The 15,046-nt window shown below is 42.2% G+C and overlaps 1 protein-coding gene across 1 annotated transcript in view; it reads right to left on the bottom strand.

Moving 5' to 3' along the window:
- ABCA13 (ATP binding cassette subfamily A member 13) overlaps positions 1 to 15,046 on the bottom strand; it is a 2,435,905-nt gene that overhangs the window by 252,069 nt on the left and 2,168,790 nt on the right. The window contains exon 48 of the mRNA XM_069216941.1: positions 3,690 to 3,824. Coding sequence (XP_069073042.1) covers positions 3,690 to 3,824 — 135 coding nt within the window. The remainder of the gene's footprint in view (positions 1 to 3,689; positions 3,825 to 15,046) is intronic.

Raw genomic sequence — 15,046 nt, forward strand, 5'->3', positions numbered from 1 at the left:
TCTTGGTGGGGCCCTGTTAGGGGGCCCCTGCAGAGCCCATGCCATTGGCATGGCCACTGCAGGGGCCCCCAGGGGCCCCACGACACCCGTTACGGCCAGCCAGGTTCTGGCGGTCAAAACCGCCAGAACCAGGCTGGCGGTAAGGGGGTCGGAATCCCCATGGCGGCGCTGCTTGCAGCGCCGCCATGGAGGATTCCCTTGGGCAGCGGGAAACCTGCGGGACACCGCCGGTTTCCCGTATCTGACCGCGGCTGTACCGCCGCGGTCAGAATGCCCATGGGAGCACCGCCAGCCTGTTGCCGGTGCTCCCGCGGTCGTTGGCCCTGGCGGTCCATGACCGCCAAGGTCAGAATGACCCCCTTAGTGTAAAGCATTCAAATATCACAAAACAGTAATCAAATAAAACACAGGAAACGGTTCAATAATCAAAAACCAATTTATAAAAATAGTTTATATTTTTATCTTTAAAATTACACCAAAACGAATAAAATCGGATAAGGGGAGCCGGAGATATGAATTTTTAAAGAATTATTATTTTTCTAGCGCTTAGAAACAAAAAGCGCCAATCGGGTCATCTGGTTGCACCTCGACCGGGGCAAAGTCAAAGTTTCAGGCCGACCGCGATGGAGCCCTGCTCGGCTACAGGTCTCGGGAGGCCTCGGTTAAAAAGTTACCTTCTGACTTAGTCTTTATTTTGAAGATTTTCTTCAGCGGGACGAACCTGCCAGTCCAATCCGACCTCCTGGAGCCCTTCTCGGATACGATGGCTCGGAGGTCCCGGTCAACTTTTTACCTTCGGACTTAGTCTCTTTTTCTGAGATTTTTCTTTACCGGGACGAACCACCAAATCAGGCCGGGTCGCGGTTGAGGCAAGCCGGCTAGAATTGCCGCGGCGGGTCGGTCCCTCTATGGAGCTTTTTTACAAAAATTCTCAAATCTTCTCCAAACTTCTGGGGCTTCACCCAGATGTCCTTTTAAGGTTCTTTTGGGGTCCACAGCTCACCCCAAGGGTCCAGAAGTTCTGTGATGGTCCTTGGGGGGTGCGGACTACAACTCCCAGAATGCTCCTGGCGCAAACTCCTTTTTGGCCACTGGACAGTGGTCAGCTGGTCACTTTCTTCAGGAGTTGGTGCAGGGGACTCTGGATAGCAATTTTTCACCTGTAGCAAACAGGGAGTCCCTCCTTGAACCAGTTGAAGCCAGGCAAAGTCCTTCTTGTGGTGAAGCCCAAGTGTGCAGCTGGTGCAGTCCTTCTGAGTGCAGGTTCCAGGTGCAGGCCAGGGGTCCAGCAGGGCAGTCCTTCTTCTCCTTTAGTTCTTTCTTGTTGAAATCTTGTGGGGATCTGAGGTGTGGGTGCAGGTCTGCCAGTTTTATCCTTGCTCCTGGGTGAAAAGCAGGGGGGTCCTGGTTCTCCAATCAGGTACAGGGTCGTCCCCCTGTGATGACCACTTCCTGGGAAGTGTGGCAAAAATCCATCCCAGAAGGCAACATTCTCTAAAAATCCATCATGGCTGAATCTGATTTTTGGAGGTTACATCTGGCTGAGCCCACCCACTGGTGTTGTTAAAAATCATAAACACACCCCTCTCCTGCCCTCTCCTAATCTAATCAAGGGGGCACCTAGTTGTCTGGGGTTGCAGGATGTGGGGGTGTTGCTGGGTGCTCCAAATGTCCTTCTCTGCCTTTGAAGACCAGTTTGGCAGCCCTCCCCCTTCGTGCCTCACCATCTGCTGAGGGGAGATTCTCTCCCACAGGCACATTCCTTTGTGTGAAGCTAGGCCACTTCACACCTCATCAGGGCAGCTTGGCTAAGCTGCTGCAGGCTGGTCAATCAGAGCACAGCAGCAAAAACAATGCAGGGCTGAAATTGGCAACTTTTTAGGTAAAGTCTAAAACTTTTTACCTGAACAAGTTATATTAAATCCCACAACTGGAAGTTGTGGGATTTATTACAACAATTAATTTGATACCAAATTCTTGGTATGCAACATTTAAGGAGACTTTAAAATTTAAAATAAAGTCTCCCCATTCTAGCCTATGAAGGCCATTTACTACAATGAGGGAAAAACGAATTTGGCTGTTTTTACCTCACCAGGGCTTATAAAACTATTTTTATAAAGTCCCTGCTTATAGTTACATGGCACCCAGCCCTAGGGGCACATAGGGCACACCTTAGGCGTAACTTATATGTAAAAATAAGGTAGTTTAAGACTTTGGAACTACTTTTAATTCCAAAGTCGAATTTGCATATAACTTTAATTTAAAAGCAGCCAGCAAGGCAGACCTGCCTTTAAAATGACCCTGGGCACCTCAGCAGTGCACCTATGTGTGCACCACCTATGCTGTGGTCCCTAAACCTACATGCCCTACCATATACTAGGGACTTATAGGTAGGTTAACTTAGCCAATTATAATTAGCCTAATTTGCATATCCATTTTAAACAGAGCACAGGCCCTGGGACTGGTTAGCAGTACCCAGGGCACCATCAGAGTCAGGAAAACATCAGCAAAAAGTGGAAAATGGGGTCAAAAAGTTAGGGGGCCTCTGCAATCAGCCCTGTTTTCTCACAGTAACAAATATTTTTCATGTTTACTGTTGATTTTTTAGAGATGATATTGCCCTCCTTCAGTCCTGATGAGGCCCTAAATCAGAAGGCCGAAACACGTTGACAATTTTTCTTGCAAGTTTGTGGGCTTATTAAGCAATGGACTATAATTAAGCGACTTGGTTTGCACTATATTACTTCTGTGGAAAAGAAATACACATTGGCTGATAGCTAAGTGCAATAAAAGCCCACATTCACAGCATTGGTAGTGGATCACAACTGGAGTCACACGATAGTGACCACTGATTAAATGTGTGGGGCATAACCCTCCTTTGGTTTCTTATTGTTAAATTTATGAATTACATCATTTGTTAATAGCATAAGTATTGTCTTGTCTATTGTTTATGTACATATTTTGTACGTTTGTTTTGTTGTGGTGTCTAATGATTCACTGAATAACCATAGCTCCTTTTTTAGATTCATTGAAAATAAATATGGGAAAGAAATTAACCCTAAAGAAATAGAATGAAGTACTATTTTTGTAAATTATCATTTGATTTTTCCCTTCCTGTCACCTTGTTTGGTATTATAGATTATAGATTGACCCCAGGCAGGATAGGGTGACAGGGTCTCCCCTTTTTCTCTAACTATTGCATCAGGGAGATGTGTCAGGTTCTTGTAAATGAGGCCCTTGATTTGTTTTGATCCTAATAAAATCTCTGTTTCCAACACACTTCAGAATTTTAAAAAAGCATAATTTTTGCTTTCCTAACTGCAGGTTCGCACAGTTCCTTCACAAGTATTTGCATTTTGTTGTATATTACAAAATCAATATCCTACACGGTCACATAATTCACTTTTAAAACTACTCTCATTTTGCAGCCAGAGAAAAAAAGAAAACATCAATCCCCATGTTAGAAGAATAAGCACCCTGATAATTGACTTCTGTCTTTGAGTCACTGGCAAAAGTGACAAGTTAAACAGGGGATTTAAAGGCATCTTTTTTTATTAATCAGACTTTCGTGACCCAGCAAAAACCAGCTGGAAACCCACAAATAGGGAAACCCTGCATTAAAACATATTGAAATTAGGTTTTGTCATGCTACAAATTAAGTCATTAGATTACTTGAATTTTTCTCTTACCAGTAACAGTATTTGAGGCTTGCCAACTAAAGCCAGGGCAGTGGAGAGTTTTCTCTTAGTCCCGCCGCTGTAGGTCTTGACTAATTTGTCTACATGGCCACCGAGATGCAGGCGGTTAACGAGGTCCCTCGAAACCTGAAGTGATGAAATGACGTCATTAATACAGAACGCGCAAATAATATTAAACTTTAGTGTGCACCTTCAGGAATACTTATAGAAACTTTCAAGAGAGCATGAGAAAATAGCGTTATAACCCCAATCTATTTTTTGTCATACATCAGTCTTAAGAGATTCATAAAGAATGATCGCCAGATGTATGCAAGATCGAGGCTTGCAGATGTGGCAGTGATTGTAAAAGTACAGATCATGAGAACACATTTGGCTAATTTAATATGCACAAACAAATATACCTCAATCGTCGTGACTTTTTGAAATGCACATTGTTCACACTCCTTCTCCTGGGATATAACTTGTGCAAAAAATACATAATTTTATAGGGCTAACTTTTTGCCAGTGCAATTGTAAACACATTTTTAAGAGCAAGCGGGATTGCTCATGTATTCAATTTGAAGGTCACCCCTTTCTGAGTGAAGTGAGTGGTTCAATCAAGGCAGAGAAGGAGGAAGTGAAAAATGACAATATAAATTGGAAAAGTCAACAAATCTCTGAATGTCTTTTGGGATGGGCCATTGGAAAGGTACTTGAATCTTTGATTGATCCATTGTATTTTCATGTGCAGGGCTGGAAAATCCCGGAAAGTGACACTTGTAGCATCACATTCACAGCTCAGTATACAGCCTGTGTTGTTGTAATATAGCTTCCCTGACATGTTGTTGATGTTCTTGGAGATTGCAGGAAAATATTAATATGTCATCTAAGTAAACTACTATTTATTGATAAAATAGATCTCTGAAATGCAGCCGCAGGTTTACAAGGGCCGAATGGCATCTTACACCTGTTTTTAGTGCTCATATTTTGTATTAAAAGCTGCCTGCCAGCCATCTCCTGGAAGGATACGCAACATGCTCTAGGTCCCAGGGATTTTGTGAAATACTAGCATTGGGTGGCTAATCTAAAGGACAGAGATGAGATGCAATAGATGTAAGTTCTTGATGATGATATTGTTAAGTATACGATAAACAATGTGAGGGATCAGCTCCTTATTAGTTTTTGTACAAACAATATCAGAGTAGCTGCTGTGAAAGTTAAATTCCATAGGTTACAAGTTCTTGGGCACCCTGTTTCAATGATAGGTGTGCCACATATGTATCTTGTTTAGTCTGGCAACTTCCAATTGCTGCTAAAAAACAACCCACAAAGGTATCAAATCAAGAAAAATAGGGATCTTGTTGAAATATGAGTGGTGTAGCCCACTTCAAGGCATTCTTGGTCAGGTAGCATATCGTTGTTAAACAATGGAGATTGATTCATGTAGAACAACTATGTTTAGTTATGCTAAAAAGGCTGAGAAGGTTTTCAGAACTCCCATTTACCTTTCAGGAGGGGTTAGTCAAAGATTAATTGCTGGTTGGGATCGAACTGGTGGGAATCTGATCCTGTTAACTTATGAACTTGGAGTAAACACCAAGGCTCAGCTTAGAGAAAGCTGAGAGGGTCTCCATAGAGCTGTGGTTAAACTAAGCAATAGGCTGAATCTGTTTAGGAAAATAGTTTGTGTGACTTTTGCTGTTTCGATCTGTTTATGTAAATTCTCTAATGAGTGAGACTAAAGGATCAATGTTGGAATTCATGTTGACCCGTCAAACTGTGAGGGTTCAGTGGAATGGACATTGTGCTTTCCCAAGAGTCTACAAGTACTCAATAGAACAAGCACTTAATATGAGACTATGAGAGAAACAGGGAAGACGGATAAGGAAAGGGAAGGGAGACACCCTGGACTGGCCTCATAGACGTCTTAGGAGTGCTACAACCGCTCTGTAATTGTCCATCATCTATGGTGGGACATAGTATATCTTTAATGTAGAAATCAATTGGAAAAGCAACACTCCTGTATGTGTGAAGTTAATTGATAGTACTCACTACTGTAGGCTCAGGGTGAGGCATTACATGCAGCATGACAATACACTGCATAGTGAAACTCAGAGGAGAGGAGGACATGGTAGAAGCAAAATCCAGGTGCTTTTTCATAGTGGTAGGAAACTGGATTGATGAAGTGGAGAGATTAAGCATGATATAATTAGAGAGAACTACAACAACAAAGGTGCATACAAAAGGAAGGCTGGGTGCAAACCGGTATGAAAGTGAACAAACTGCACAAGAAGCACAGTTGCCAGATGAGATGATCTCAGCTGTGCTAGGTTAAATAATAGTTCTTTCCCGATTGACCTGGAAGAACTCCTTCCCCATCTTGGATTGGGAAGTCCTTGTTTTTTTCAATGTGAATTGGCATGTTGATCGGATGGGAAGAATGCTAACATTGCTGGCACTTCCAAAGTCATTTTAAGAGTCTCCATGGTCTCCATGTCCCTTTCTTAAGTCTGTGGAGTATGACACGGCCATGAAAACGGTGAGACATCATTAGAATTCCGACTCGTGGATCTGAACAGCATTTTCCTTAAAATGAGAGCATTGCATTGATACATATTTTATTATTTATCTCACACATACTCACTGATTTACTGGTGTGACTTGCAGTCGTACGTTTCAAAAAGGTTGTGCCTTATCTCAAAGGCTTGTTACTAAAGTATGTGAGAAACACTTCTCCTTACTATACATTATTCTCCTTTTGATGTCCATGTACATGACGATTAAGAGTTGTTATATAGTGCTACAGAGAATTTTTTTAAAATTGGAGATTTATAAACAGATATATTTATTTTCAAATGTTCCGCTGAAAATTCGAAGACATGCATTTCTCTGGAATTTATAATGTGTGGATATGTCACTTACAGACGGTTAAATCACAGTATGATTGTAAACATTGTTAAAATGGTTTACACCATTTTACTCCTTTCAGGATTATGTGTAAGGTATTTTTACATACGTTGTCCATAGGTCCTGGTAGTACATGCCTTAAAATTGACAAATCACAGAAGTTAAGTTGTTGACTTAACATTCTGCTCCCCATGAGATATTACACAAGACATCTCATAAAGATAAAAAATAACCATTCTCTGGTTTTGTATGGTATTCAAGTTTTAATAGGTTGCTAACATCATTACTGTCTACAGACCCATAACATTTGCTATGCATCTCAATCCTAGTAAAACATGAGCATAATAACTAGTATGCAGGTGATTTTACAGATATGGCTCATGTTCTGCTTTTTCTGCTTGTTGTGAAACAATACACCCATTAGAACTACGAATGATAGGGAATATTGGCACTAAGTGTACCTTGCTGCAAGTACGAAAAGATTGTATCAAACTGTCATATCATTTGGATTATATCATCAGTGATGTGATTAGTGATGTCATTAATGATGTCATTTGAGGTGTCATCAGTGATATTATCATTAATGTTATTAACCATGTCATGAGTCATGTAATATCTGAGGTAATAAACAGTTCATGATGGGCGTGTAAGTTATAGTTAGGTCACTAAGGTATATCTGGTGAATGTCAGTTTTTCTGATATTTAAACATTAGCTTTTATATTATTATAATATCTAACTACAACTTCACTTTAACCTTTGTTTTTGCAGTGAGTGTCTGTTTTTTGATGATATTCACCCAACTCCTTGACTGAGCAAACCCTTAGGCCATGTACCCCCATTGCACATAGCCAGTCATCTATTAGCTCTTTAATCATCCGTTTGTTCCAGTACATTGTAAGTAGCAGGGGCCCAGTTCCTGGGTTTCAGAGGCAGAGCTGTAGTGGTATGACATATTTGAGTAAAGCACAACAGAAGCATTCACAGCTTCTCAGCCCTTGCTTCTTGACCATAGGAGCCAACACCTGTCAATCAATCCCAACACACATGGTGCCTTTCCTTCCAGAGAAAACTTAAATTGTAGTGAATTCGGGATGCAGCCACACCTGCCTAAAGTGCCCCATAATCTCCATCAGGATCTCCATCTATGCTCTTTAACCCTTCTCAGTCAATCTGCCACATTGAAAGTACAGCACTAAAACTACAACACATGATCATCAATGGGCACACTACAGTCACCCATCCTTTTAGCATAGCTGACATCATCACAATTAACAACCTAGATGCACTTTTCACAACAGAAACATGGTTTACATCCACCTCCACACACATTCTTGATATCACACCCATACAGGTGACTGCAGACACAAGCGAAGAAGAAGTTCAGTCATCTCCAAGACACCTTGGCCCAGCACCATCAGCAACCTAGGAATGTCAACGTCTCCTCCACCTATCTAATCTACACATCTTTCCATATCCAACTGGAACTTTATAGAACAAATCCTAGATGTCATTGTCTTTGCCTTTTTACAGAACACCCAACCTAGATCCCACAGAGACGTCAACCCACCCGAAGTCACTAGCACAAAGAAATTGAAGAATTACCACTACTTGCTCCTCAAAATTCTGAACATAAAATAGCACATCACCACACAAACCTATCCCAGAGAGAAAACACTCTCCTTGATGGATCACTTTGTCATCCCCTTCACCATTCCTCACATAAAACCCTTGCAACAAGGTTTATCAATGGGGAAAACACACCTTGCAGCCTTTCAAAGTCCTCTGCATGGCATACAATAAAATAACCAAATAACTGAAACACAGGACTCTTCGAAGACTTCAAACATTGAGTCAATGAATCAACTACTTGAAAAACAGAACTCTTCAAACCACTCCAAAGCTCCCCTAATGCCCCATCAATTGACAAATGCAGTGCCATCAATCAGTTCTTCCCTAAGAAGGCCATCAAAATATGATCCTACATCAACATCACAAACAGTAGTTCATACCATCTCATTCTTTCATAGATTCACCCATAGTGGAATGACTTTGATCTTTCCTCGCACCCCAAACTCACCAATATCCCAAACTCACTCAAGCCACCTCCTATGAAGTTAAAATTCTTCCATCATTCATTCTAAAATCTCTCTGAAGAGAACTCATACACCAGTTCTCAACATCTTTTATGGATCTCTGAGCAAAGGATATTACTCCTAATATTTGGGCCTGAGCGGTGCCTTCAGGGCAACACTTTCCACAGTGTAAAAAAGGAGGAACCCATGCCAGTGCCATTATGACAGATTAGATCCTCCCTCTGCTGACGCAATGAACACTTTCTCTGAGATGATCTTGCTGATGTCCGACTAATCACAAAATTATGCATAAAGTAGTGCTCACTCATCTATAAAAGCAGATCAGCTAGAACAATCCTTTGCAAGACTACAAATTGTACTACATATCTGGCTGCAGCACAGAGACAGCCACTCATCAAATAGTTGATATTGACTTCTTTATAAATGACAGATATAACCCCTGCCTCCTGATATTGCACAATCTCACTGCATTATTTGACACTGTCAACCACCAAGAACTGATTCACACTCTAGAATCATACCTGGACTTCTCTGACATAGTACTATATTGGTTTACCTCTTATCATACCAAATACCACCAACATATACAGAGAGAATCCAGAAGATCTATCAATTTGCATAAGCCATCCACTTCTACTACACAATATGCTTCACCAATGACTTTCAGCAACTCTCATCCTATTGGAAGTAGAGATGGACATAACTCATGTAATCCTGTGTAGCGTAATCCTGTGAAATTAGTTAAAAATTCCACAAAATAATACAAAAAAGAGTAATTCTGTATCTTTATTTAATGCTATTTTTGAGTGTCCTCTTGCACCCCAAATGGACATGAGGATGCATTTTCCACTAAGAAATAGTGCAACAGAACATGAAGCAGTATAAGCAGCCACTCACAATTGCTAAATGAACTTTTACAGTAGGAATTTGTCCCCCACATTAATCCAAGCCATTAGCAATGTTTTCTTAGCACAAAACAATTACTAGATGTAAAACAACACAAACAGCAGCAGGGGTAGTCACTTGCTAAATTCATTGGGTCTGTGGTAAATAACCCCCACCAATTATTGTAAAATATAGCAGTGGTAGTAATGATGTGATTATCAGTAATTTCGCATCAAAGAGAAATGTGGAATTACCAAAAATTCTCTGAATACTCTGGTGTAATTAAAATTACTCCCAGGCATAATTTCAAGCTACTCTAGCTCTCCATGTCAATTATCTAACTAAAGATTCAAATGGTTTAAACTGTCTACCTTTTGTTCACCAGCAGCGCCAAACAATCACAGACTCAAACCGAGTATTTTCATATGAAAGCAGATTGCTTCAGCCCGCAGCTCACAGATAACAGAAAATTCCTGGGCATTGACCCAGCCTTAAGATTAAAAAATCACCAGGAAAAATAACACAGCAAGGCACTAGTCTTTCTCCTGATGAAATTGATACTTTTAATCCCAGAAGTAAATTTCAGAATTTACAGTTTTCAGAATTAGAGTTCAAGTCCTGTTCTTTTCCCACTTGGATGAAAGCAACTCACTGCTTAAAGGCCTTGGAGATACCACTTTGGCATTCCTGAATGGCATCCTACCCATGGTAGCATGTTTTGCCAAAGACAATAATATCATTGAGACTACCTGCATCACTTATAAGGCCATAAGAAACTATATACTAAAATACTTGCCAATAATGCAACTTCTTCATGTTGACAGCACCGCTCTCCTTTGACTCAAGATAAATATGTGCAACTAGGGAAATATCTAACAAGTCAGGCCTTCTGAATCTATGCACCCAGGGTCTGAAACAATGTCCCATTGATATCAGAACTATTATGATCCTCCTGCAACTGAGGTAGACACAGAGGACAAATATCACAGCATCAGAATTTTTTACGGTAGTCCGGAGCTTTGTAGGATTAGCATAAAAAAATGTAACACTAATTCTGCAAACCTCGTTGAGGCCCATTGTAATCAATGGTGCACCTCCTTTTCAATAACTGCTCTGAACAGGTGTTAAAAGTGCTGAAAAAATGACATAAAGGAATCTGTAAGATTTTGTTGTGCCATTTTTTGGCCCCTCTAAAGGGGCATGCATAATGGTGCAGGCATAATGTAGCGCAAAGGGTTAAAAAGTGGCACAGTGCATGCATTGCACCGCTTTGTAAATATGGCATGGGATTTTGGTCTCGTTGGGCCACATTAGTGTAAAAAAATAACACTAATGTGGTGCAAGGAGGTGCTAGGTAGGTGCAATTTAAGGCTGACCACAATGGAGCAAGGGCTGGATACAGAAACCAGATTTGAGGCAAAAATCCTCTGCGGGACTAGTCAGCGGGCTGTTGCCCAGAAGGGTCCATGAGAAGCCATTCACTTTTGATAGGAGAAATTCAACATTCGCACCTAAGGAAGATGCCTCGCCAGCCAAATACTTTTCACTCCTTCACCAGGTGAAGGTTCCTATGTTGAAACTTAGTCACTTTTTTAGAGCTTGGATTCCTTAAACAGGGAAAAGCTGCAAGCTGAGCCAAAACAGGGCTCCATGAGGCCAGATACCTTCTCCATGACATCCCGCTGAAAATGATTTGCTGCTGCAGAAAAAGTCCCAGATGCCTCAGGATGTTAGGAGGAGGGTAAACTATGTCACAGCAAAGGATACCAGGATCTCAGGATTAGTGCTTGGGAGTCAGGACTGACTTCAGCAAAATGAACCACAAGGGCCTAGGACAGGGTAATTTGGAACTGGTCAGCTGCGCTGTTAGGGAAAAGAGCATCTAGCTGTTTGTTGTGTCCCTGCAGCTTAACAGAAGGTCAGCCCACTGACCCTTGGAGTCCCTTTCTTGTCCTGGGTACAAATGGGAGCAGGTCCAGCCTTTCAACAGCAGGTGCAGTCTTTTTCTGTATGCCAGAGCTACAGCAGTGTTCTGAAGAGCATGCCTGGGGGTACCTCAATTAAACCTGATCTGGACTGTGAGTGATGTTGACTTCTGCTCCTCCCTAACTAAAGGGGAAAGGGTTCCTAGGGTAGCCCTACCCACTTTTGCAGTAGTTCCTGTGTGCCCTATTAAAAACAATCTCACAGTAGCCGTCTCTTCTCAAAACCAAAATTATAAAACCCTTCTCCCATTGTGCAGAGCCTGTGTGCCCACCCAAGTGGTATGGCCATGGAAATGAGCAACCCCGCACCAGTGTCCACTTCAAGTGATTTCTCAGGGCAGCTTCTCTCTAGCAGTGATTGGTGCTTGTCTTACTAGGGGATAAAAAAGGGCCATGCCCAGTTGTCAGCTAACATGTGCCTGTGAGAGTTGAGGCCTCCTTTAAATTAATCAAGTTTCTGGGCAACAAATGGTCCTCCTGCTGGATAAATATAATACCTCCCTACACCCACAGCCTTTGATTTAGCTCTAGGGGCAAGTTCACACCTCATCAAGGGAACTATTTAGCTCCTGGTTGACATCTGGGGTTTATATGTATGGGCCTCCAGAGGTCTAAGGCATAGAAAAGGGTATTTTTTTTTTAATCGTTTTTTCTTAATACTTATGCATTATTTAACTTTTCTATAAAATTGGATTTGGATTTGGAATAATTATTGAGCCTCTGAATTATATTTCTAGCTGATTCCTAATTGAAATTAGCAAGAATAAATTGTTAGAAATTGGGTTTTTGGCTGGCAGTCAGGTTACCCCCTGTCCAAGTAGGGACCCTTACTCATGTCAGGGTAAAGGAGAAAAACACCTGATTAACCCCAACTTACCCCCTTGGTAGCTTGGCATAAGCAGGCAGACTTAACTCCAGAAGCAATGTGTAAAGGCTCACTAATACAGTGAAAACCCTACAAAATGGACATCAGACCAACTTAGACCAAAAACCAAAGCAACAAAAATCCAACACACACGAGTTAAAATATGAATTTTCAAAATAATACGAGTCTTACTCCATAGAAAACAATAGAAACGATGATTTTGCACAAAGTACCTGGTTAGCGTAAAAAATAAAGCTGCACGGGCGAGCGTGCATCGGAAAAGGCAGTGATGCGTCTATTCCTTCCTCGCAAGGGAGGCCATGCATTGTTTCTTCTTTGGTCGAGTCAGCAATGCATAGTTTTTCTCCCTCGCAAGAGATTGATGCGTTGATTTCTGGATGGGGCACCTCGGATACGCACAGCGTTCATTTGACGCCTAGGGTCGATTTTAGCCACAAAGCCGGCAGAGCGTAGTTTATCAGCCGCATTACAGATGGTGCATAGAAAATGTCCCCGCATAGCGTTCTGTGCGTAGATTTTCAGCTCTTGTTCTGCCAACATCACCTTCCAAGGGCCCACGGACTGGATAGGACACCACTTGGCAGGGCAGGAGTCTCAGCAGAGAGTCCAGGTGTTAGCAGAGGAAGTCTTTTATGGCCCTGAGACTTCAAAACAGGAGGCAAGCTCAGTTCAAGCCCTTGGAGATTCTTCACAAGCAGGAATATACCACAAAGTCCAGTCTTTGTCCCCTTTCACAGGCAGAGCAGCAACTGCAGGATAGCCCAACATAGCACAATCACAGGCACGGGCAGCACTTTTCCTCAGCTCTTCTACTTGGCAGAGGTTCCTCTTGATGTTCCTCTTGATTGCAGAAGTAATCTAATTTTCAGGGGTTTGGATCGAATACTTATACCCGTTTCTGCCTTTGAAGTAGGCATACTCCAAAGGAAAGACTCTGTTGTTCGCAAGATCCTGCCTTGCCTAGGCTAGGCCCCAGACACACACCAGGGGGTTGAAGACTGCATTGTGAGAGGGTAGGCACAGCCCATTCTGGTGTAAGTGACCACTCCTCCCTCCAATTTAGCACAGATGGCTCATCAGGATATGCAGGCTACACCCCAGCTCCCTTTGTCTCACTGTCTAGAGGGGATTCACAAACAGCCCAACTGTCAAACTGACCTGGACAGGGAATCCACAAACAGGCAGAGTCAGAGAATGGTTTGAGCAAGAACATGCCTACTTTCTAAAAGTGACATTTTCAAACTAACAGTCGAAAAACCAACTTAACTGAAAGATGTATATTTTAAATTGTGAGTTCAGAGACCCCAAACTCCACATTTCTATCTGCTCTCAAAGGGAATCTGCACTTTAATAATCTTGAAAGGCTGCCCCCATGTTAACCTGTGAGAGAGATGGGCTTTGCAACAGTGAAAACAGGATTTAGCAGTATTTCACTGTTAGGACATGTAAAACAAATCAGTACATGTCCCACCTTTAACATACACTAAACCCTGCCAATGGGGTTACCTAGGGCCTATCTTAGGGGTGCCTTACATGTATAAAAAGGGAAGGTTTAGGCCTGGTAAGTGGGTACACTTCCAAAGTCAAATTGGCAGGTCAAAACTGCACTTACAGACGCTACAGTGGCAAGTCTGAGACATGTGTACTTAAGTGGGTGTCACAACCAGTGCTGCAGGCCCACTTGTAGCATTTGATTTACAGGCCCTGCACACCTCTGGTGCACTCTACAAGGGACTTACTAGTAAATCAAATATGCCAATCATGGATAGCCAATTAGACATGCATTTTACACACGAGCACTTGCACTTTAGCACTGGTTGGCAGTGTTAAGTGCTGGAGTATCAAAACCAGCAAAAACAGAATACAGTACACATCGACAACCTGGGAAGCAGAGCCAAAAGGTTAGGTGAGCCCATGCCAAGGATGCCAAATCTAACATAAATGTTGTAATATAAGCCAATAATTTCCTATGAAACATCCAGCCTTTTCACTTTATATACACTTGTAACAATATATCTCTACATGTCCTACTGTTAAATTCCATACATAGGCCTACACAGTGGTGACTCATTAATACTTAAAAGTAAGGTGTAGGCCTGGCAAAAGGGTTTGTTTTGACAGGTTGAATTAGCAGTTTTAAAACTGGACAGTAAGAGCTGAGTTTGAATGCCAAAGAAGAAGTCTACCTTGTTGTAGAGCTCTTAAAGCTTGTGGGGATCCGGGGGTCCCAGAGATGGAATTTAGTGGGTAAACGGGCATAGAGTACTAGGATCAAGGAGGTGATCAACCAAGGGTCAGGTGAATTCTGTGTTTTTCCAAACACTAACTACTTGGTGGCACCTGAGATAGCCTAGCAACAGTGGCAGTGCCCCTATCCTGGCGAATGTGGGAGCCTGAGAGACCCCGCTCTTCGGACACAAAAAAGATCACTAACACTGTCAGGCCTTTGCTCTGTCCACATTGACTTCTAGGGATCAACAGTTCCAGACACACATGTCAGTGGTAGATACAGTGATCTGGTGGAACCCCGCTGTGGACACCGACTGAATTGGGACAACTGGCATTCAGAATGTTCCAGAGAGACTTGCTGGCAGGTGCATTACGCACACTGG

Source organism: Pleurodeles waltl, chromosome 2_1 (genome assembly GCF_031143425.1).
Source record: "Pleurodeles waltl isolate 20211129_DDA chromosome 2_1, aPleWal1.hap1.20221129, whole genome shotgun sequence".
Taxonomy (NCBI): Eukaryota; Metazoa; Chordata; class Amphibia; order Caudata; family Salamandridae; genus Pleurodeles; species Pleurodeles waltl.